This window comes from Punica granatum, chromosome 1 (genome assembly GCF_007655135.1).
Source record: "Punica granatum isolate Tunisia-2019 chromosome 1, ASM765513v2, whole genome shotgun sequence".
In the NCBI taxonomy this organism is placed as follows: Eukaryota; Viridiplantae; Streptophyta; class Magnoliopsida; order Myrtales; family Lythraceae; genus Punica; species Punica granatum.
This window is the reverse complement of record NC_045127.1, coordinates 11,887,483-11,909,792: the sequence shown is the minus strand read 5'-3', so window position 1 is coordinate 11,909,792 and position 22,310 is coordinate 11,887,483. Positions and strand designations below refer to the sequence as shown.

Sequence of the window (22,310 nt, the reverse complement as noted above, 5' to 3'; positions counted from 1 at the left end):
ACCGTTTGGACAAAAAAAATAGTTCCTTCAGTATAATTGAGCTAGTGATCTTTATTTAATGGGATTTCTGTTTAGCTTAGAGACGAACAGTTACAATATGGAAGTAGACGTAATTATTGGACAGAATCAGGTTCGTCGATGTCATTGATGACCTGCCCCTCAAAGATATAACAATAGAAATCTACTAAGCATTATATAAGTCCGTACTTCACCGCGGGTCCAAAAGTTATGTCAAATTATCAGACATTTATAATATCAAGGAAATAATTTTTTTATACTCACTTATTTATTAATGGTGATAAAATCTTTAAAGTAATGTGTTTAGAGTTTTTATGGATCTGTGAAGAATAATTCCCAAGAGGGGAAGAAGGTTTCCTATGGCCAACCTTAATCTAAAGATAAAAGTTGCATATATAATAATTTGTATATACGGTATTTATGATACTAAATTTCTGATTTTTCTAGACAAATATCGAGTAAAATAATTTTTCTAGAAATAATTGATTTGACCATAATGATCAAATCATTTATCTCGACGGGCCAATAGGATTACCTGCTATCTTGAACATATTGAATTTAATATACTAATAAATGGATTAAAATGTGAAAATTTAAAAATGGAAATTAAAAAAAACAATCACGGGGTACTGATCAAATAGTAACAATAGAAGCGATTATCTCGACGAGCTGATCAGATTATCTACTACTTTGTTGTGTCAAATTTAATAATACTGAAAAAAGAACAATTAGAAGAAAGTGTAAATTTTAAGAATTGAAATTTGAAAGGAAAAAAAGGAAAAGAGTGGGGGAAAAGCTCTCTCGCCCTCTTGTCCATGTATGGGACAGAAATTTTAATTTGTCTATATAGATTGTGACTTTTTTTCCTTAAATAAAATGAATTAATTGAGATTTTTTTTACTGTAAGGGAGATCCATAAATTTAATATAATAAAATAAAATTTTAATAGCTAATAATAAAAGTAAATAACTCCACAAGTAATTTCGTAACGAGAATCAAATATGTAATATCTTGGTCTCCGTATTATCTTTTATTTGTTTATCCCAATATTCGAAAACCTAATATATTCTGATTAATCAAGTTCGAGGCAGTTGACCCACTAAATAATCTCTAGTCTATCTTAGTAAAGACAAAAGGAGTAAATATGAAAATTATAACATGTTCCCAACATGCTTAATAAATACTTATTCATTTATTTGTTTCTAATCTCATTGATATGTTTTACCACAATGATGATGTAGGAAATTTCAAGATTTTCTGTATTTAAAAATGATGTTACTATTTTATGATAATGTATAGTCTGAGATATTAAATTATCATCTATGTAAGAATTACTGAATTTAAATAAGGGGCATGAATGCACCATTAATAAGTATTATATCCTGGATTTTATGGTTCTGAGTTGGAAACTTTTGCCACTGCATCAAACGGCATTCTTCTTAGAAAATCTAACTTTACATGACGAAATTTATTAAGGAAAATATTTATTTTTCTGGCATCCAAAAATTGTAATATGATAGACAAAAATGTCATTAAATCTGACAAGAATTCCCGTTTCTAGCATGCAGTTAGATCAGAATTAAGACAAGAAAAAAAAAATCTTTTCTTTCAATCGCTACCGTTTATTCGAAGTATATATAAACTGCATTTGTTTTTCCTCGGATGCCAAATTTCATCTATCTTTATTTAACAAAACTGTTCGCCCCAAAATTAGTACAAGTAGATAGAGCGTAATGGGTGGTAAGTGGTCCACCATGTTCTCTCGCCTGTCCTAGGCTAGACTGTTAATTATGTGGAAAGTCTTATATGTAACGGTAATATCATAAGTCAATATCATAAGGTAATAAGAATTTATTATTTTAATTTTATAATTTATTATAATTTATTATAGTGTGATACCCCTTATCGTAATTATGAGAATGGAAAAATGCAATATATGAATTGCTCATCGAAACTGCCCATCCAAATTCCAAACACACCCAACCTCCCCGACCTCCGTCCTCCACTCCTCACATCTCTATACGTCCAGAGATCATCCTTGCAAGTGCCCAAATATGAATGGCCCTCTTTTCTGCGGATTCAAAAGGTTGAAGTCCGATACTTGAATCTCAGTCAGGCGAGTACGATTAGAGGGGGATGGATCGATCTCAATTATAGGGGGACAATATAGTACATGTCCTCATCAATCAAATCATACATGTGAAATGAAACATCAATTTTTGAATGGTCCATGCAATTTGAATACATGCATGTGGTATTATTACTATTAAGACCGCCGCAGTACATCCGAGTTTACCTGTGAACGAGGAAATATTTTGCGGTATGAACTTGTGAGTACTCTTAGAGATTGATAGCCGCTGCTGAATTCATGATGTTACAATTCTGACATAAAGAAAACCAGATAAATTGTTGTTGTGTGGAAGGCCGAAAAATAATAATGTGTTGGCGAGTTAAAAACCACATCTCTAATTCAAATGTGAATTGAAGAGGCTTTTTCTTTGACTTTCTTCATTCATCGGAGAATTAGTAAGGTGGACACCTTGGATTTAGACAGTAGTGCTCAGATTCATCATCTTGTGATTATTATCATCTTAATTAGTTTGCGGATTTAACAATTGTCCCATTACTTAATAGTCCAATGGAAATTGTTAATAAATAAAGTTGTGTCTGTTTACATCTTAATTAATAATTGGTTAAAAATTAATTATAAATTAATTTTATGGAAAAATGAATAGGAAAGAAAGAGAAAGATGAAAGATAATGCTTTTATATACTTAATGATTGAGTCAAAAATCACTTAATGAACAAATAAAATATTTTAACTTAATAAAATAAGTTATTTTTCATTTATTGATATTTTTTATCCCTCATAAAACATTTTCTTATCGTTCCTACTCTCTTCTCGTACATTTCTTTCTTTAACTAATTATGTGTTTAATTTTTAAATACTTAATTTATCAAACATCATCTAAGATTAGTGGCGTTGAAGATATGTGGTGAAAAGCAATTGACTCTCTCTATTTTTCTCTATATATAATATAAGATATAAGAAGAAAAACGTCTACTAATATCTCTATAAAGTTCTCCTTTTAATAAAACTTCTTTGGCAATTATATTAATTTGGATTAGTTCAAGTGATTCGATATTTCATTTTTTTAAGTAAAATTTCAGGGTTGAGTCTCGAGTATGGAAAAAATTTACGCTAGAAAAGCTATTCTCTTTAATGAGCCGACTTACCTGAAATAAATTGGTCGGAGCTCGTTGAGCTTTTAAATATAAGAATACACATCAAAAAAAAATTTGCAATTGTCAACAACAAAATCCATGGATCGGTCTGTTAACATTGATTTTGCAAAATATTTCGGCCGGGGGAACGATCGGGACGCGGACTCCCTTCCTAAGAAGCCGCCTACTATTACCCCTTCTTTCTACCTAATTGTTCTCCTTTCCCATGGGAGAGAGACTTAGGAAGAGATCCTCTTGCCGACAAAATAAGAAAACCAATCAAAATTGATCCAAGTAATCGGAGTTTATTCTCTTAAGTAAAATTTTGTGTTCAAACTTTATGAATAGAGAAAATCTTTAGTTTGAAGTTTTAATCCTTAAGGTCTAGTTGATCGAACCGAATTATTTGGGACCCGTTGGACTTTCGAATATTAAAATACACGCAAAAAAGAAAAAGAAAAAAAAAAGAGAGAGCTTTTAGTGCTTGCTTGGTCGGTTCTTTGTCTTTTATTCTTTTTCCATTTTATTGACAATGACATATCAATTTCAATTCCAACAATAGACCCCTTGTATCGTTAAAATGTACATTTGAATCACGGTTGGTTGGTATTGTATGCGACGATACTATTTGAAGCATTGGCTAGATTTAGGTCTTTGCTAAACCCATGATTGATCCAACGATCAAAGCTTCGATTCATCATGACATCATCTGATATGGATAAAGTAGGTAGCTGCAGCAGATTGTCCGAGAATCCATCGTTCGGCTGCTTGATTTTTCTTTCTTTCCATGTGGTTTGGTCTATGTCAGTATACTAGGAACGTTTTCGAAACTAAACATCCTCTTAAGTTTTTTTAAATACGGATACCGTGCTTGCCAAAATAGCCCGGGGCAGGTCTGTGATTGCAAAGACCGAGTTTCCATTAAAGGCTGAGATTCCACATGAAAAAGTATCAACCAAATCGAATCAAGATTACTAGGTGTGCACTTAGTTAGTGTGCCGCATGAAAATTCAGAATTCGATGTTTAATAGTTCGTACTTCTCCGGGCAAGTGTTCCGTTTGCTTGCTTCATTTTCATATGAGGCCATCATTGGAGATCGGTTTTGGGCCTGTCATGGCTGGGCCTTAATTAAAGGGAGGATCCTACTGACATCAAAAGTTCGTGGCCCGATCAGAATGCCCTGCCGTGGAGATTATATTTGGGAAAGATCAAACCTTGACATTAGAACGGTCGATATTACGATACTTATCAAAAACATAATGTTATCAAGGAGCATCTGACTCCTCGGTGCATTGGTTTCGAGAGGGCATAATGTAATCAATAGCGTTGTTGCTCTTGCAATTGGAACATTCCGCCGCACAATCCAAACTCAAGAGTCATCGGACGTTAACGATCACGTTAACCTCTATAAGTAATGTGGCTAGGAGAAACCAATTGCACCCCGGGATTAAGCTCATATATTGCCGTACGGGGTGCTCCACAGGGCCTGTTATGTCGTCAGTGACCAGAAAACCCCATACTCTCTTTTTCCTCTCAGCCCCCTTGTTGTCATGCCACTTATGTTTCGGTCGTATCGTTTCACGTGTGTTGCAGCATCCGCAATAAAAAGAATACGATGTATGGCGCGAATCAAGGGTTGCAACTATCTCTAGTTAGCCGGCTCACAGTAATCAATATTCGACCTAATCATATTGAAACGATGGCAGGACGGTAGGCCTTTCTGTCGCTAATTCGATTTTGAAGAAATATATAGAAGCTTATTATGTTAGATGTATGTTCCATACTCCCAATAAAAGAAGAGTCAAATCTAAGCTTTGTAACATAAAATTCGGTTCTTGAATTGACAGTTCTATTAAATTCGGTTTAAGAAACCTTAGAGAAATTGGGGGCAACGAAGAAATGGGGATAATGTGTTCGGACAGGAAGCTTTTCAAGAAGTACACTCGAATTAGAAAAAGGCGTCATAAGGTCTACTTTGGTCATATTTGGTATATATTAAATAGAAATAAATGCAACGATATGAACAAGAGGAGATTGTTTCAATTTTGTATTATTAATTCCATTTCCTTCATGTTTATCAAATATACACTTTATACTACGAAAAATTCGGCTCTTCGTCGATAGCTCTATAAAAATTCGGTTTAGAAAACCTTAGAAAAGTTCGAGGCAACGGAGGAAGAGGGATATATAGTTTTCGGATCCAATTAGCTGATTCGAAAAAAAAATGGCCCTGCCCTTTTTTTACTATGCCTAGAACTGTAAAAATGTATCTATGCAACTGCACTAATACTTTCTCTTAATACGTCTACCGACCTTCTTTGTAATTAAAGATGAAATTCGTTGTAATAAAAGAAGAAAACAAATTACAAAATCTGTGAAGCATGAGAAAATTTCAGATGATCCTACCTTAAATGACGTGACAATGAATAATCGATAAAAATTCTTTAATAAAGAATAATTATGACAATAATCAAAGTAATTAACACTAACTTTTCTATTTCATGCAATTTAATTTGTGCTTGTTCATGTTATGTGACGAGATAAGATTATCAAAGACCATCGTCAGCCTTCCACGTACTTAAATTATTGTTATGACATTAATGCCTTCCTCGCGAGCTAATTTCAATAATTAAAAGCTGCCGCATTTGATTATTATCATGTCTATCTGATTACGCTGCTCCGTGGCTTAATTAATGCATCATGTTTGACAATTGATTATTTAAATAACATTAGTAATATTAGCAACGTCAATATGCAAATGTGCGCTGTCTAATTCTTCTATTTGTTTATTATTTCCCAACTCCTTTGACTTTTCATATCCAAGGGTAAAATGACTGAAATGGTTTTTTTTTTAATAGCAGTGCGAAATGCTTTCGTACTTCGACTATAACATTTTATACAAGGACAATAACGCTTTATATAAAAGTATTGATCAACTGCATGTATGAATCAATATTGAAATGTTATTTTTATTACATGAAAAGTTATTCTTCAAGTACGAAAATATTTTGTTTGACTGAATATTCAGCCGCTGGACCCAAAATTTCCCTCACTATGTTCGTAATGAACTTGCAATTTTTTGAAATTATTATATATTGGTATTACATTATATGAATAGTGAACTTAATTTCATATTTCCAAATTTCCGATAAGATAAAATCCCGTATTTGTGACTAAGGAGGATTTCAAATTCTTACATGTGACCATGTGATGCCTCCTTGTTTCATATTAATTATTTTATGCATTCGATTTTTATTGCATGCATGTGTTAAGACGTGTGTTGAACTTAATATATTTATGAATATCAAACATGCATGGGATCATGATTTTGGTGAAAACAAGAATTGGACACATACAATAGTTTGGGAATCTAATTGGAATTGGGGTTGTATTAAATTTCATTTGAGAGAGACGTGTTTGACTTTCTATATACTTTCTTGCGTAAATTTTGTTTCTTCTTTCTTAAATAATGAGAAAGAAGGAAACGGGATTGAGTAATTCAGCCCCCCGCAACCTATCAAAAATAAAAATAAAAATCAGCCCTATTCAAAAATCATAAGAACTAAAAAATACCGAAATATGCCGATATAGAAAACGAAAAAAGAACGAATTTTGTCACTGGAATTATTCGTTTGTTGCGACTTGTGAGTAATATATTATATATACATATATGTATATATATACATGTTGATTGGTAATTCATGTGCGATGACAATGCCAAGCATAAGGCTTGCAATTGGGTCGTTCCACATTTTCTCCGCAAGGCTTGCAATCGCACCATGCACTTGTGCGATGCTCGGGAGTCACGTCATGTTTATTGCATTATCCACGGAAAAAAAGAATATGGCGTAGCGCACGACTCAAGAGTTGCAAGCCGATTTGCAGTAATCTATATTAAACGTGAAAATTTTCAATATTGACATGAGAATAGGCCTTTGTGTGTCGCTCGTATGACTCCGAAGAAATTTAAAATTAATTAGAGGCATATTCCGTTAAAAGAAGCGTCAAGCCTCCCTGATTTGTAATATAAAATTTGGCTGTTGAATTGACAACTGTATATGAAAATTCGGTTTTAGAAACCTTGAAAAATTTTGCGGCAACAAAGAAATAGGAACAATGCTTTCGGATAGAACAAAGTAGATGGAACTTCCCTATAATTAAAGGAGAAAAATTTATAAAATGCACACAATGACCACTTCCAATTAAATGATCAGTTAACATTAATGCCTTCTTCGTGATCTAATTTCAATAATTAAAAGCTGTCACACTTGATCGTTACAACATCGATCTTATTACGATGATTTGTGGCTTAATTAACCTTCTACGATGTTAAACGTGAGGGAAGATTGGCCTTCCATGAATTAATCTAGGGAGAACCAGTCTTCTGAGATCATATCCGGAGGACGTGCTTCATGGCTGATGCGTCAATCTTCATCATGAGCAAAATTGTTCGGTCACAATCTCTTTAATGGATGCAACTTCTAGTTAGGTTACATGCTCTGCTCATGTTAAGTGTCAACCTTGAATACGAGCACTTACCTCTTGTCATTGCATCTAATCCGATGAAGTTTCGAACTAGCTAGCTAGGCAGTTGCTATCTCCTACAAATTAACTTTGTTCCTCATGTACGATATGGGCTCGCATGATACCCCTCCTAAAGGCTCCTGATTATTGCTCAACCGTGACAATTAAGGAAGTAACCATCATCTGATATAGAGCATAAATAGTAACTAAACATTGTATTTAATCAGAGTGAGTCAAATTAAATAGAGAAGACATCGATGTTACCAGATCGATGATTAGTAGCATATAGAGTCGAAGAATTCTAGCCCAGAGGGGGAAAAATATTATATCTGCACAAGTTGTCAAGAAAATATATAACATACGACAAGTGCGAAGAGAAAAGGTTACAAATTACAATAGCCTTCTCTTAATATTATCTATTCGTGATTAAATTTTTTTTTCATTAATTCTGACAGGCTAGGCCTGATTATCTAAAAAGAAAATTAAAAAATACAAAGATGGGATATGGAAGTCCCAATGATGTTGCGGAACAGCTGAACTAATAAAACGCTTGCAAAACTACTACTAGTATTACTATTATTATTGATTGATATTGTTTTTTTTTGTTATTTATTGATTATTATGCTTGACAAAATTATCATCTGTATACAATCTATAAACTGGCTAAATGCATGAGTTGATTCCACCAAGGATAAGTCTGGGTTTTGATGGAATGACTTTTCAGAGTCTAAATCTATAAGGCAACGACAAATGGCACTATTAGGTTGAGTCACATCATTGATTAAGTTTTAAATGTTCCATAGCTTAATAAGAAAGGCGTAAACTCATTAATGCAACTTCTAAAGTCTATTACTCCCATGGAAGTATATGCTATGTTTGATTTCAAAATAGAATTTTACAATTAAATTTTAATTTTGAAAAAAAGTGATATAAATGGAGTTCATTCTTTAATTTTGTATGAATTATTTTATTTTGTTGTGAAAAAAGAGTAATATAAATGGGATCCACCCTTTGATTTTGTATAAGTTATTTTGTTTTGTTGTTGATAGAATTAAGTTAAAGTATAATTTTAAAATCTTACTATGAAACCAAACAAGCCAATAAAAATTGATAAAAACCCAAAAGTCTTTAATTCAAGTAAGTCCGAAGTTCCTATATAGTATGTGTATAATCTTTATTATTATTAGAAGATGATAGATTTTTTCTGAATCACGGACTTGAAAAGTGCGAAGGACATGCTAAGAAGAAATAGTTTTCGTAATCACGGACTATTGTTGTTAGATCCCCAAAAAATATTTATATCAAAGAAAATACGAAATTCTGGACAATTATAATGTGATGAGGTTAGGATTTACTCTCTTGATTTTTTTAGTTGTGAACTTCTGAATTTTTCTACTCGAATACTTTCTGGGTAACATTAATGAGACGGAAGCAATGTGCTCTTCGTTATTGTTGTTATGTTTTTATTTTTCGAATTTGGGCTATTTTGATGAATGTGTAAAGTGGCTACTGATGTTCTCTTTATGCTCAAGTGATCTTTTAATTTGCATATACATTAATTATATTATGAAAAAAATATAGTGAAGCTTGTTTGAGTTATTTGTTAATGCTAATGTGATATAATTTAATAAAATCTATATATGATCAATTAAATTACATATTAACCATCAAATTTTATAAAGTAGATAGAGTATTAGGCGAAATTTCTTATAGGATACAATTTCAATCTCACATCAACCTCCTATTATTATTCTTTTCTTTTTCTCAGATACATAACCTATCCTAATATATATATATATATATATAGTAATTAAAAGTACTCTCGCGAGAGCCTCCCATTGGAGCGATGAGAAATTTTCAAAAGCCTCCAATCCGAACGATAAGGAGATTCCAAAAACAATTCCTCAACTCGTGATTGATCTCTTATTCACGTTCCTTATTAATATATAAATAAATCTTATTACTAAATAATTTTACATTTTCTCAAGTTTTCATTTCTTGAAAATTTAAATAGTCTCACAATGAAATAAACTTGCTAAGCTATCAATGTATTATATTTCTAAATTTATGTTACATAAAATATTAATTAAAATTCATAAATATAAAAGCCCATGGAATGCACGGATAAGTGGAATAGTAATATTATAATTCAATGTTTCTAATAGTGATAGCCAATGATCTCTTTATTTCAATAAATCTAGCTCGCTCATACGCGTGCTTGATCAAATATTTTTTTTTGTGAAAAATCAGCAAATATTTTATTTTATATATTAACTAAAAACTGAACAATGCAGCGCCCGAGTAACACGTGGTTACATGTGTTTTGTTCTAAAGAGGCAGTCACGCTTTAGTATTTTTATTATTTCATTTAATAATTTATATTATTGATATGATTATTCTTTCTCTGTCTTTTCCTCTAATTAATTTCCCTTACTTTTTTTTATCATTTTTATTTCACGCCTCTCTTGGACAACATGCTCAAGCCTCTGCATTCCGTCACACATCCTCAGAACTTATACCTTTAATACCACTGATTCCCTAGGATTACGTTAGATCGAATATTTGAGCGACATTATTCTTTTTGATGTGCAGGATCCTCATAAGCGGCAAGTATAGAGCATAGTCAAATCCTTTCTGATGTGCAAACTTTTGATGTATGTTTTCCAAGTTAATAAGTTTCTATCCAATTTATTTTACAAATAAATGAGCAAAAGTAGTTTCACAATAATTTCAAATCTAAAACATCTTTATTATCAGACGAAAGCACATGCTATTACATTTTAAAATAAAAAATTTTGACATAATTTTTAAAAAACCACTAAACACAATATTATATGCCATGTCAACAAAAAGAGTGGTATAAATACATATCACACGTAGATGTCTCCGAGTAATTATTAAAACAAACTGGGACTCTTGTATATGGGACAAATGTCAAGTTATTATAGTTTTACTCTTCTATTATATCAATGATCAAGGAAAAAAATTTCCAAGACAAAAGCAAAAGGGCTGGCTTGATGGTAAAATCCCTTTCCACTTATTTTGTGGTCTCGAGTTCAATTCCATCCGTTCCCAATCACACATTTTGCCCCCTATTTTATTTTTTCCTTCGTTTATTTTTATTTTTTAACAATTAATACAATTTTAGGTGCCAAAAATACTTTTAGTAAACAATCCATAAACTATTCCAATCAACGTACTTTTTTGTCGATTTCACAACAGGTCTTCAAGTTTCTGTGTGTTTGGTTTCAAAAAAATTCTCAACTCTACTCAACTTAACTCCACTTATCTTCAATTCAACAATACAATTATTACTTTTTCCTTTTAAAAACTTTTTTAAATAATTCGATTCAATTCTTTCAACTATTTATTACTTTTTTCACAATTCAATGACACAATCATTACTTTCTCTCCACTATTCATTATTTTTTCACACTTTTTCTCATAATTTAATAATAAAATCATTACAAACCAATTAAAACCAAAACTCAACTTAACTCAACTCCAAAACCAAACACAAAATGCAATATGATATCGATTAGAGAAGGAAATACTTTTTTCATGATAAACGCAAAAGATTAGGTATTTAGATAATTGAAAGTTATATAGTTTACTCTATTAACATATATGAATTTCAATATTCTCTTTTTATTGAATAAATAAATGCTCAAATAAAATGTTAGGGGTTTTGTCAATTGGTGTGCCCCTTTGTTGTAAAAGAAATGTTTATTTTCACATTTATAGTGTATCTTTTTGTTAAAAAAATTCACATTTATAGCGTTTGCTTCTTTTTTTTTTTAATTTGATATATAGTGAGTATCTTCTTTTTAATTTGACGTTATGTCAATATCTTTCACTCACTCTGCCTTCTGAATATCTTTTCACATCTAAAAAAGAAAAAAGAAGCTCAAATAGTGTGAACAAAATGAGGAGTTAAACTCAATAACATAAAATATTTTGCATGTTCTTCGTATAATCATATATATATTTATGATATGTAATTGTACATGAACTTAAGTATACATCAAATTCTATCATAAGTATTGAATGGACCATATATATTTCTTGACTTCTAATGACGTATTTTTTATCTACCAAAAAAATGAATTTATTTTACACGGTTGATTATGGATTAGTATATGATTTAATCTAATTGACACAGATTATAATATCCACATAAATAATTCTCATATCTTCCCTGTACCATCGCGTTGTTACAGGTCTCACTATTACATACTAAAACTCATTCGTGTTTTTCTTTCATTTTCTCTTCTAAATATCTAATTATAACTTTAAGTTATGCTTACTGTTCATATAGCAACTCGATCGTCTGAGATCAAATCGGACTTCAAAGCCTCCAAAATTGAGTCTCTTATTGGTTTCAAGTCGCCAGTGCACCTCGGGGTCATCGGGAAGGACCGTGAAGATCACCGGCGTTCTTTGGAGTTCAACTATCACGTCCTGTTCCTCATTTATTATTTTAACCTAAAAACTTTATGATGTTGTATATAGATATAAATATGACTTTATTGTTCAACCGTTGTTGTTTTTTGTTTTTTGTTATTAAGGGAACAACTTCATGTATACCGTTGAATGTGCACATGCCATAAATAATTAAATACTCATAAATTAGATTACTATTTTTAATTACAAGAAAAATCCACGAGTTTAATATAATAAAATAAAAATCATGATAGAGAATAAAAAAGTATGAATAATTCACCATTTATAAAAAATTTAAATTTTAATTGTAAAGCGAAAGTATGCATAGTAGTACTACACCTTTGCTTCTTTTTTTTTTTTATAATAAGGCTCTACACCCTCTTTAATATACATAAACAATATTAGTCCCATTATTATATTGGAAATATGCGCTGTCTAATTCCAGCAGCTTTGAATTTACCAGTCCAAGGGTAAAATTACTAAACAGGCCCTTATATGGTGAAGAACAAAATACCAATCTTTTTGATGATAACTAAAAAAAAAACCGATCTAATGTGCCATTCATCATTAGAGAGTCGGAGGTTTATAAATTATATGGAAAATATTATTTCCTTCGAAAAAGGAATCCTCCGATTCCTACAGATGAGAAACAAATAAAAAGTGCCCTCCATCTTGCACTTAATTACATGCTTGCCCCTTTGTCTCATTCGGAGCCTCCGAGCCAGGATATAGCATTGCCCTACATAAATACACATATATATATATAGTTGGAAAGGTCATTCTTCTGGCCATTACTTTCATTTCCGGTGGAAATTCCGATAAGATAAAATCCGATATGTGTGACTGGGAAGGATTCCGAATCCTTATTCCTTACATGTGACAATGGAAAGCGATGCCTCTGGTTCCAAATTTTAGAAAAAAGAGAAAAAAAAAGAAGCCTCTAGTTTCATATTAATTTATATATATGGATATGTATATGTCTATATATTTGTTGATTGCATGTGATTGGGTGGACTGCCCGATGTGTGTTGGGCATCGATTTGGAATATTGGGTTCTATTAAATTTCATTTGAGAGGATCATGCTTGAATTTTTATATGGGTTTTTACACAATGTATCCCATTATTTTGTCGTTTTCTCAAATCTATCTCATATTTGAAAAATTATTCAAAAAAACATATGATTTACATGTTGTTCTAAATCTATTACGCCGTCAATGAAACGTAAGTGAGTTCCAAACCTATCCCAATGATTTAATTTTTTCTCAAATCTATCATATGATTTTAATTTTTTCTCAAATTTATCCCGACTAAAGGGTCATAGTGGCAAGAGTGGGCCTACTTACTTTCCACGTTCAGCAATACCGTTAATTGTTGACGGAGAAATTAATACCATGATAGATTTAGAACTATATGTAAACCATGGACATTTCTGAGTAATTTTTAAGGCATGAGATAAATTTGAGAAATGAATGATGTTGTGAAATATCTGACGTAATAATAATATTTTTATATAATTTCTCAGAATGAAAAGTTTCATTTTTCTTAAAAGTCTGGAACATTGCCTGGCTCGCTTGTTGCGACGACATGACATTGATAACCCTAATGAACATTGTATTAAATTATTTAAATTAATCTTAATGTTGGACTTCACTTAATGAACATTGTATTAAATTATTTAAATTAATATTTTATATGTAAGCAGTGGGTGCATCATGTATAAGGTCGAGCAGCAATAGAAAACATTGAGCTATTTACCTGGTTTAATTCTCATAATGCTCAAGGTTGGCTGCTTTATCGCTAGATTTATCATTATAATAACATTATAAATATTATCGCGCACAGATTGTTGTAGGACCGCAATCGATAAGTAAAAGAGGCTTACTTAAGGATCGCTCGACAATATGATGTCAATTAGAGAAGGAAATATTTTTTTCACAATAAACACGTAAGTCTAGGTATTTAGATAATTGAAAGTTATATAGCTTACTCTATTAACATATATGAGTTTTAATATTTTCTTTTTAATGAATAAATAAATGCTCAAATAAAATGTTAGGGTGTTTTGTCAATTGACGTGCCCTCTTTGTTGTAAAAAAATATTTATTTTCACATTTATAGTGTATCTTTTTTTAAAAAAAAATTCACATTTATAGCGTTTGCTCCTTTTTTCTTTAATTTGATATATAGTGAGTATCTTATTTTTAATTTGACGTTATGCCAATATCTTTCACTCACTCTGTCTTTTGAATATCTTTTCACATCTAAAAAAGAAAAGAAAAAGCTCAAATAGTGTGAACAAAATGATGAGTTAAACTCAATAACGTAAAATATTTCAATAAAATATTTTGCACGTTCTTCATACAATGATATATCATAAATATCTATCATTGTAAATGAACTTAAGTATACATCAAATTCTATCATAAGTATTGAATGGACCATATATATTTCTTGACTTCTAATGACGTATTTTTTATCTACCAAAAAAATGAATTTATTTTACGCGGTAGATTATTGATTAGTATATGATTTAATCTAATTGACATAGATTATAACATCCACATTAATAATTCGCATATCTTCCCCGTAGCATTGTGCTGTTACGGGCCTCACTATTACATACTAAAACTCATTTGCATTTTCCTTTCATTTTCTCTTCTAAATGTCTAATTATCACTTTAAGTTCTGCTTATTATTCATATAGCAACTTGATCATCTGAGGTCAAATCGGACTTGAAAGCCCCCAAATTTGAGTCTCTTATTGGTTCCAAGTCGCCGGTGCGCCTTGGGATCGTCGGGAAGGACCGTGAAGATCACCGGAGTTCTTTGGAGTTCACCTAGCACGACCTGTTCCTCATTTATTATTTTAACCTAAAAACTTTATGATTTTGTATATAGATATAAATATGACTTTATTGCTCAACCGTTGTTGTTTTTTGTTTTTAAGGTTAGAACTTCATGTATACTGTTGAATGTGCACACGCTAGAAATAATTAAATTCTCACTAATTGGATTACTATTTTTAATTATAAGATAAGCCTGCAATATTAGTATAATAAAATAAAAATCATGATAGCTAATAAAAAAGTATGAATAATTTACCATTTGTATCAAATTTGAAATTTTAATTATTAAGGGAAAGTATGCATCATAATGTTACACTGGCACCCGCCTTTTTTTTCTTTTTTTATAACAAAGCACTACACCCCTTTAATATACATAAAAAATATTAGTCACATTATTAATTAATTATTGGAAATGTGCGCTGTCTAATTCTTCTATTATTCGTCAATCCCAACAGCTTTGAATTTACATACCCAAGGGTAAAATTACTAAACAGGCCCTTATATGGTGAAATTTTTTTTTTAAAAAACCTATCCTTTTGATGATAATTAAAAAAAATCAATGTAATGTCCCACTCACCATCGGAGTCGGAGGTTTATACGCATATGGAAAATATTAGGGGGCGTTTGGTTTCAGAGTTAAAGTAATTTTGATTTTGATTTTGATTTTGATTTTATTGTGGAAAAAAATAAATGAAATTGTATTATAAATTTGACTTGAATGTTTTTGTTGTTTAGTGGGTAGAGTTAAAATCAAAATCATGATTCTAAAATTATTTCATGAAACTAAACAAGCCCTTATTTCCCCCGAGAAAGGAATCCTTCGATTCCTGCAAATGAGAAACAAATAAGAAGTGCCCTCCATCTTGCACTTAATTACAAGCTTGCTCCTTTGTCTCTCATTCGGAGCCTCCGAGTCTGAGGATATAGTAGTGCTCTACATCTATACATATATTTATATAGATGAAAGGGTCATTCTTCTGGCCATTACTTTCATTTCCGGTGGAAATTCCGATAAGATAAAATCCGATCTGGGTGACTGGGAAGGATTCCGAATCCTTATTACTTACATGTGACAGTGAGAAGCGATGCTCTGGTTCCCCATTTTAGAAAAAAGACAGAGAGAGAGAAAAAAAAAGAAGCCTCTCGTTCCATATTAATTATTATATATGTATATGTATATGTCTATATATTTGTTGAATGCATTTGATTGGGTGGACTGCACGATCTGTGAGTTGGGCATCGGATTGGATTATTAGGGGCAAAAGACAAATGAGATAGTATTATAATTTTGACTTGAAAAACGTGTGTTTTTATTGTGTAGTGGGTAGAGATAAAATCAAAATCATGATTTTAAAATCTGATCATGAAACCAAATAGGCCCTTAGGTTCTATAAAATTTCATCATGCTTGAATTATTATAGGATTTTTGCGCCGATATCCCATTATTTTACCGTTTTCTCAAATTTATTTCATACTTGAAAAATTATTAAAAAAGACATATAATTTACATTTTGTTCCAAATTCATTACGCCATCAATGAAACGTAAGTGAGCTCCAAACCTATCCCAATATTTTAATTTTTTCTCAAATTTATCATATGATTTTATTTTTTTTCAAATCGATCTTGGCTAAAGGGAAACAGTGACAATAATAGACCCAGTTATGTTTCATGACAGCAATATCGTTAATTGTTGACGAAAAAATTAATACCAAAATAGATTTAGAACCAAATGTAAATCATGGATATTTCTGAGTAATTTTTAAGGTATGAGATAAATTTGAAAAACGAATGATACCGAAAAATATCTGACGTAATAACCTCATTTTTACATAATTTCTTAGAATGAAAAGTTTGGTTTTTCTTAAAAGTTTGGAACATTGTCTCGTCCGCTTGTTGCCACGATGTGACATTGTATTAAATTAATGAACATTGTATTAAATTATTTAAATTAATCTTTTATATGGAAGCAGTGGGTGCATCATGTATATAAGGTCGAGCAGCAATAGAAAACATTGAGCAATTTACCTGGTTTAATTCTCATAATGCTCAAGGTTGGCTGCTTCATCGCTAGATTTATCATTGTAGTACCATTACAAATATTATCGCAATCGATAAGTATAAGAGGCTTACTTAAGGATCGCTCGACAAGACTGGGCAGGAGAGGAGAAAAAAAAAATGTAGACCTTAAATTTTAGAAATGTGAACAACGTGATAAGAAATTAAAAGTGAGAATGAAATGGGAAAGCGTCTTGATTCAAATTAAATTAGTTAGGGTGAATTGAATTAAATTTCGAGCAAGAAAACGGGGGCAATTTGGTCATTTTGTGGCAAGACCAGCGTTGAGCTCCGAACAAATTGCTAGAAAGCAGCGAGGCAGATAGATTACGTAGCAGAGTTCTCTCCGTCATCAACATCTCTCTCCCCCTCCCAACTTGTAGCCGCTTTCTATCTCTTCTTTCTCTCTCTAGAATTGATTATTTCATATATATATAAGCCTGCCTTATATATAGGCGCCTGAAGGACAGACGACTGACAGCAGTCGCACTCACGAGAGAGAGAGAGAGGATGGCGAGGGACATCGATGATCTGCCCAAGAACGGGGCCAACTACACGGCTCTGACGCCGCTGTGGTTCCTCGAGAGGGCCGCGACGGTGCACCCCGACCGGAAGTCCATTGTCCATGGCCGCGTCTCCTACACGTGGCGGCAGACCTACGAGCGCTGCCGCCGCTTGGCCTCCGCTCTCAACCGGCGCTCCGTCGGCCTTGGCAGCACGGTAACATCTCTCTTTCTCTCTCTTGCTCTGTCTGTATTTGGTTGCTGAGCAGTAAATCGATGAGGCGGAAGCAGAACGGAGTTCGAGTGTAGGTAGGAGTGATTTGTGGAGTGGGTTAGGCCCGTTTGGTTTTAGTGTAATCATAATTTCGATTTTAACTCTACTCCCTGCATAATAATCATTTTAACACAATAAAAACGCACGTTTGTCATGTGAAATTTATAATACATCTCATTTGTCCTTATGCACCTTTTGCACGATCAAAATTAAAATCAAAATTAAAGTTACTTTAACTCTGAAATCAACCCCACTCCAGCTATTCTAGATTACTAATTCAGCTTGACAAGCGACTTCTCTTGATGCATGGAATGGATTCATTGGGGGATAAAGTATCCCGTGGTTTGGGCTCTGTGGTTGAATACTGATGATTTGTAGATAGACTTGGGATTGATGATTGATTATGATGATCAAAGATGAAGATCAGGTGGTAGGTGAAATGATCCATGTAGGGTGATGATGAATGGCCCATTTAGTTAGGAGTGGAAAGCGACCTAAATATTATTTCCCTTAAGAATTAAAAATGGAAAAATCCCGAATAATTTCTGCTGATTCGCGATTAATGGGTTTTGGTCAGTGATATGGTCTTTCCATTCCATATGCTAATCTCGGCGTCGAGGACTTTTGGAAGCTTTGCCTTTTTTGTCATCTAGATAGTTCTATACCGTTAAAACAACATTTTTAATAGATTTTTATAGTTTGATCGGCGATACCCGAAGTAAACCTTTTTCCCGTTTTCATGATACCGCTGAATCAAATTTGGCGAGGCTCAAACCCAGCTCGTTGGACAATACTTGGCTTCTTTTTTGCTTGTTCAGTCATACCAGTAGCCATTACATTCCCTTCCTTCTGATGGAGTCTCCATTAATTTCTTGGCCTTGATGGTATCATTTCCTGTGTTTCCATTAGATTTGTTTCATTAAATTTGATTTAATGAAGTTTTCAATTTCTCGTCTTTCTATACGGGGAAAATTATTATATCTTCTTCAATTCCTTTCTGAGACATGCAAACGAAAGGAAGATGTTTTTGCCTGCCACCTTCTTTTGAAGCTTGGATTTAGATTTGCCATCCCGTGGATTGGCTAATGCCGAAGTTTAGGCTTTCTATTGTTGACTGGGACATTCTTTTTTTTTTTTTTTGGGTGGCCGAGTGTTTGAGAGATTTGGATTTTTCACTACCATTTCTCAGGTGCTCTGGAGAAACTAATAAAAGCATGAAACATCTAATTGTGAGAATCTCTTGAACTGTGGATTATTTGAGGAATCCTTTAGAATTGTGCATCTTGATTGGGGCAGGTGCTTAATCTCTTCCGGACGAAGCTTTACAAAAGTTTGGCTTATCTTGTTAATACTTTTATGTTGCCTATGCTCATGATACCACTAGTCATTTTCATATCCATGCATGATGCGTTCCCTTCCCTAAGATGTATGTAGCATATTACTGATGTTTATGATTTTGAAATGGCAGGTAGCAATAATTGCTCCCAATGTACCCGCTCTATATGAATCTCATTTCGGAGTTCCAATGGCTGGAGCTGTTGTAAACACTGTTAATATTCGTTTAAATGCACAAGCTATCGCTTTTCTTCTTGGCCATTCTTCCGCTGCTGTTGTAATGGTGGACCAAGAATTCTTCCCATTAGCAGAGGAAGCTCTGAAAATATGGGCAGAGAAAGCCAAAGGCAATTTTAAGCCTCCACTTGTTATAGTCATTGACGATGAGAACTGTGACCCGAAAGCTCTCAGATATGCCTTGGGGAAGGGGGCGGTTGAATACAAGAAATTCCTGGAAACTGGTGATCCAACATATGCTTGGAGACCACCTGAAGATGAATGGCAAAGCATTGCTTTGGGCTATACTTCCGGAACAACGGCCAGTCCAAAGGGAGTAGTATTAAGCCATCGAGGGGCGTATGTAATGTCTCTTAGCAGTGCCCTTGTATGGGAAATGACTGAAGGGGCCATATACCTCTGGACTCTACCTATGTTCCATTGCAATGGATGGTGTTATACTTGGACACTTGCAGCTCTCTGTGGGACAAGCATATGCATGCGACAGGTAGCCTGCGACTTCTGTAATCAGTTTACTGCCTTACATGATCGTGGTTTAGAAATCTTGATATACATTTACTAATGTTTAAAAATGAAGGCATGCAATACTATCTTTGATCCTACATTACTTTCTCTACCTTGATTTGTCTATGTGATTGAGCCTAGTGCTGCCATTTTCTTTTTTGGTTGAATAAGTGTAGCCTTAGGTCCATTAAATTCGGTTAGTCTTATGGCATCTTGTTGTCTTTTGTAATACCAACCATCACCAGCTTCTTGATTTGAATTTGAATTCACGAGGAGCCCTTAGTCTGCCTCTTTAATCTGTTACTTCATTTGATCGATGGTGGTCTTGCTTGCTGTTATAACTATCATATAATGTGCCTCACTTTGTGTCTACAGGTAACAGCAAAGGGAGTTTACTCAGCGATAGCCAATCATGGGGTGACGCACTTCTGTGCTGCTCCAGTGGTCCTTAATTCCATAGTGAATGCCACCCCTGAGGAAACCATCCTCCCTCTCCCTCGGACAGTCCATGTGATGACAGCTGGCGCGGCCCCACCGCCTTCGGTCCTCGCCTCCATGTCAGAGAAGGGTTTCCGTGTCGCCCACACTTATGGCCTCTCAGAGACCTATGGGCCATCCACTATATGCGCATGGAAGCCGGAGTGGGATTCCCTCCCCCTTGAGCAGCAGGCCCGTTTAAAGGCCCGCCAAGGGGTCCGGTACATTGGGCTCGAGTTCCTTGATGTAGTGAGCACTCAAACAATGGAACCAGTCCCTGCCGATGGGAAAACGATTGGGGAGATCGTGATGCGAGGAAATCTCATCATGAAAGGTTACCTTAAAAACCCAAAGGCCAATGAGGAGACCTTTGCAGGCGGGTGGTTCCATTCAGGGGACCTAGCTGTGAAACATCCTGATGGGTACATCGAGATCAAGGACAGGTATTGCAAAATTTACTGATTCAAATTAGATGTCAATTCTCTTCCTGAGAATGAAGGAGCCATAGAAACTTGGAAATAAAATTATTTACTAGGAAATAAAATGCTTTAGGAAATAAAATCGAACTTTACAAAATAGGGAGGGCTTGTTACATATAAGAGAGTAAGGTTGCTCATTCATAACTTGAAACATAGTACATATTTCTTGAGATCACATCTGCAGTATGTTTTTCCTGAAATTTGTTGTCTGGTTTTCCCACCAATAGGTCCAAGGACATTATCATCTCGGGGGCCGAAAACATCAGCAGTGTCGAGATTGAAAACACCCTTTACATGCACCCTGCAATACTTGAGGTGTCGGTGGTGGCGAGGCCTGACGAGCGATGGGGAGAGTCTCCCTGTGCTTTTGTCACGCTCAAGCCCGGGGTGGACAAGTCCGACGAGGGTCGTTTAGCTGAGGACATAATGAGGTTCTGTCGGGAGAAGATGCCTGCATACTGGGTCCCAAAGTCTGTCGTCTTTGGGCCGCTGCCGAAGACGGCCACGGGGAAGATCCAGAAGCATCTGCTAAGGGCCAAAGCGAAGGAGATGGGCCCTGTCAAGTTAAGCAAACTATAAAAGAGTAGCTCCTCGTTTGCTTTTGGGTCGACATAATGGAGCGACTATGTCCGAAGCAGGAAATCTCTAAACGAGCCCTGCCTCACTCGTTGCTCATTACAAAGTCCCGCTTAACATCCGTATCAATTGGGGGGGTGTTTTCCGTATTGGAGATTTCTCGATGATATAGTTGCGTCTCTAGATGCATGTATGGTTCTTTGATTGTGGAGGACCTGTACTGTGACATTTAATGGTAATAATTAAAGCCCATTCCCAGTGTTCAACTTATCACGCCATATATTCACCAGAATCGGGTTTGGAATTACCTTTCACCGGGCCTCTACGCTATGCTTTGCAACGTGCCGGTGCCGGTTTTGGTGCTCAAGTAAAGGAACACTGTGCAAACACATGATCTGATTGCTGCAATTGACAAACCTGTGGCTGAAGGTGGGCTTATTAGACAACAATTGAGAGACAGCTACAATTACTTGGCTTTGTAACCGTTTCGCGAGCCCCGAGTTCCGAGGGTCGGGGTTAAAAGGAAAAGGCAATAGCAAGCCGAACATTTGTCTATGCAATACGTGGTATGCTTCTGCATCTTTGGAATTTCATCTTTCATGTGATTAGTCCTGCCCAACCCACCACAAGTGTTTCAAGGTGTAAATAAGTATAATAATTGTCATTAAGATTTTCACAAGTTTGGAACGGTCGAAGTTTTGAAGGCATTCAATTCACCGGCCGCAATAAATCTAATATAAGAGGCTGTTAGTTAGATAAACATTGACTAACGGCTACTTGTCATCATTTACCTATTCAACCCTTCTTCCAG

At 34.1% G+C, this 22,310-nt stretch overlaps 1 protein-coding gene across 1 annotated transcript; it reads left to right on the top strand.

The window, feature by feature from the left end:
- Nucleotides 1-17,449: 17,449 nt before the first annotated feature.
- Nucleotides 17,450-21,769, top strand: LOC116212842 (acetate/butyrate--CoA ligase AAE7, peroxisomal). The gene is made up of 4 exons (XM_031547560.1): nt 17,450-17,834; nt 19,360-19,950; nt 20,343-20,887; nt 21,151-21,769. Exons 1-4 carry the CDS (start codon nt 17,625-17,627, stop codon nt 21,500-21,502), a joined length of 1,698 nt encoding a protein of 565 aa, XP_031403420.1. The 5' UTR covers nt 17,450-17,624; the 3' UTR covers nt 21,503-21,769.
- Nucleotides 21,770-22,310: the final 541 nt, after the last annotated feature.

Coding starts and splice junctions, on each gene's coding strand:
- LOC116212842 (XM_031547560.1), top strand. CDS start 17,625: ATGGCGAGGGACATCGATGATCTGCCCAAGAACGGGGCCAACTACACG. Junction 17,835..19,359: donor CCGTCGGCCTTGGCAGCACG/GTAACATCTCTC, acceptor TTGAAATGGCAG/GTAGCAATAATTGCTCCCAA. Junction 20,888..21,150: donor TACATCGAGATCAAGGACAG/GTATTGCAAAAT, acceptor TCCCACCAATAG/GTCCAAGGACATTATCATCT.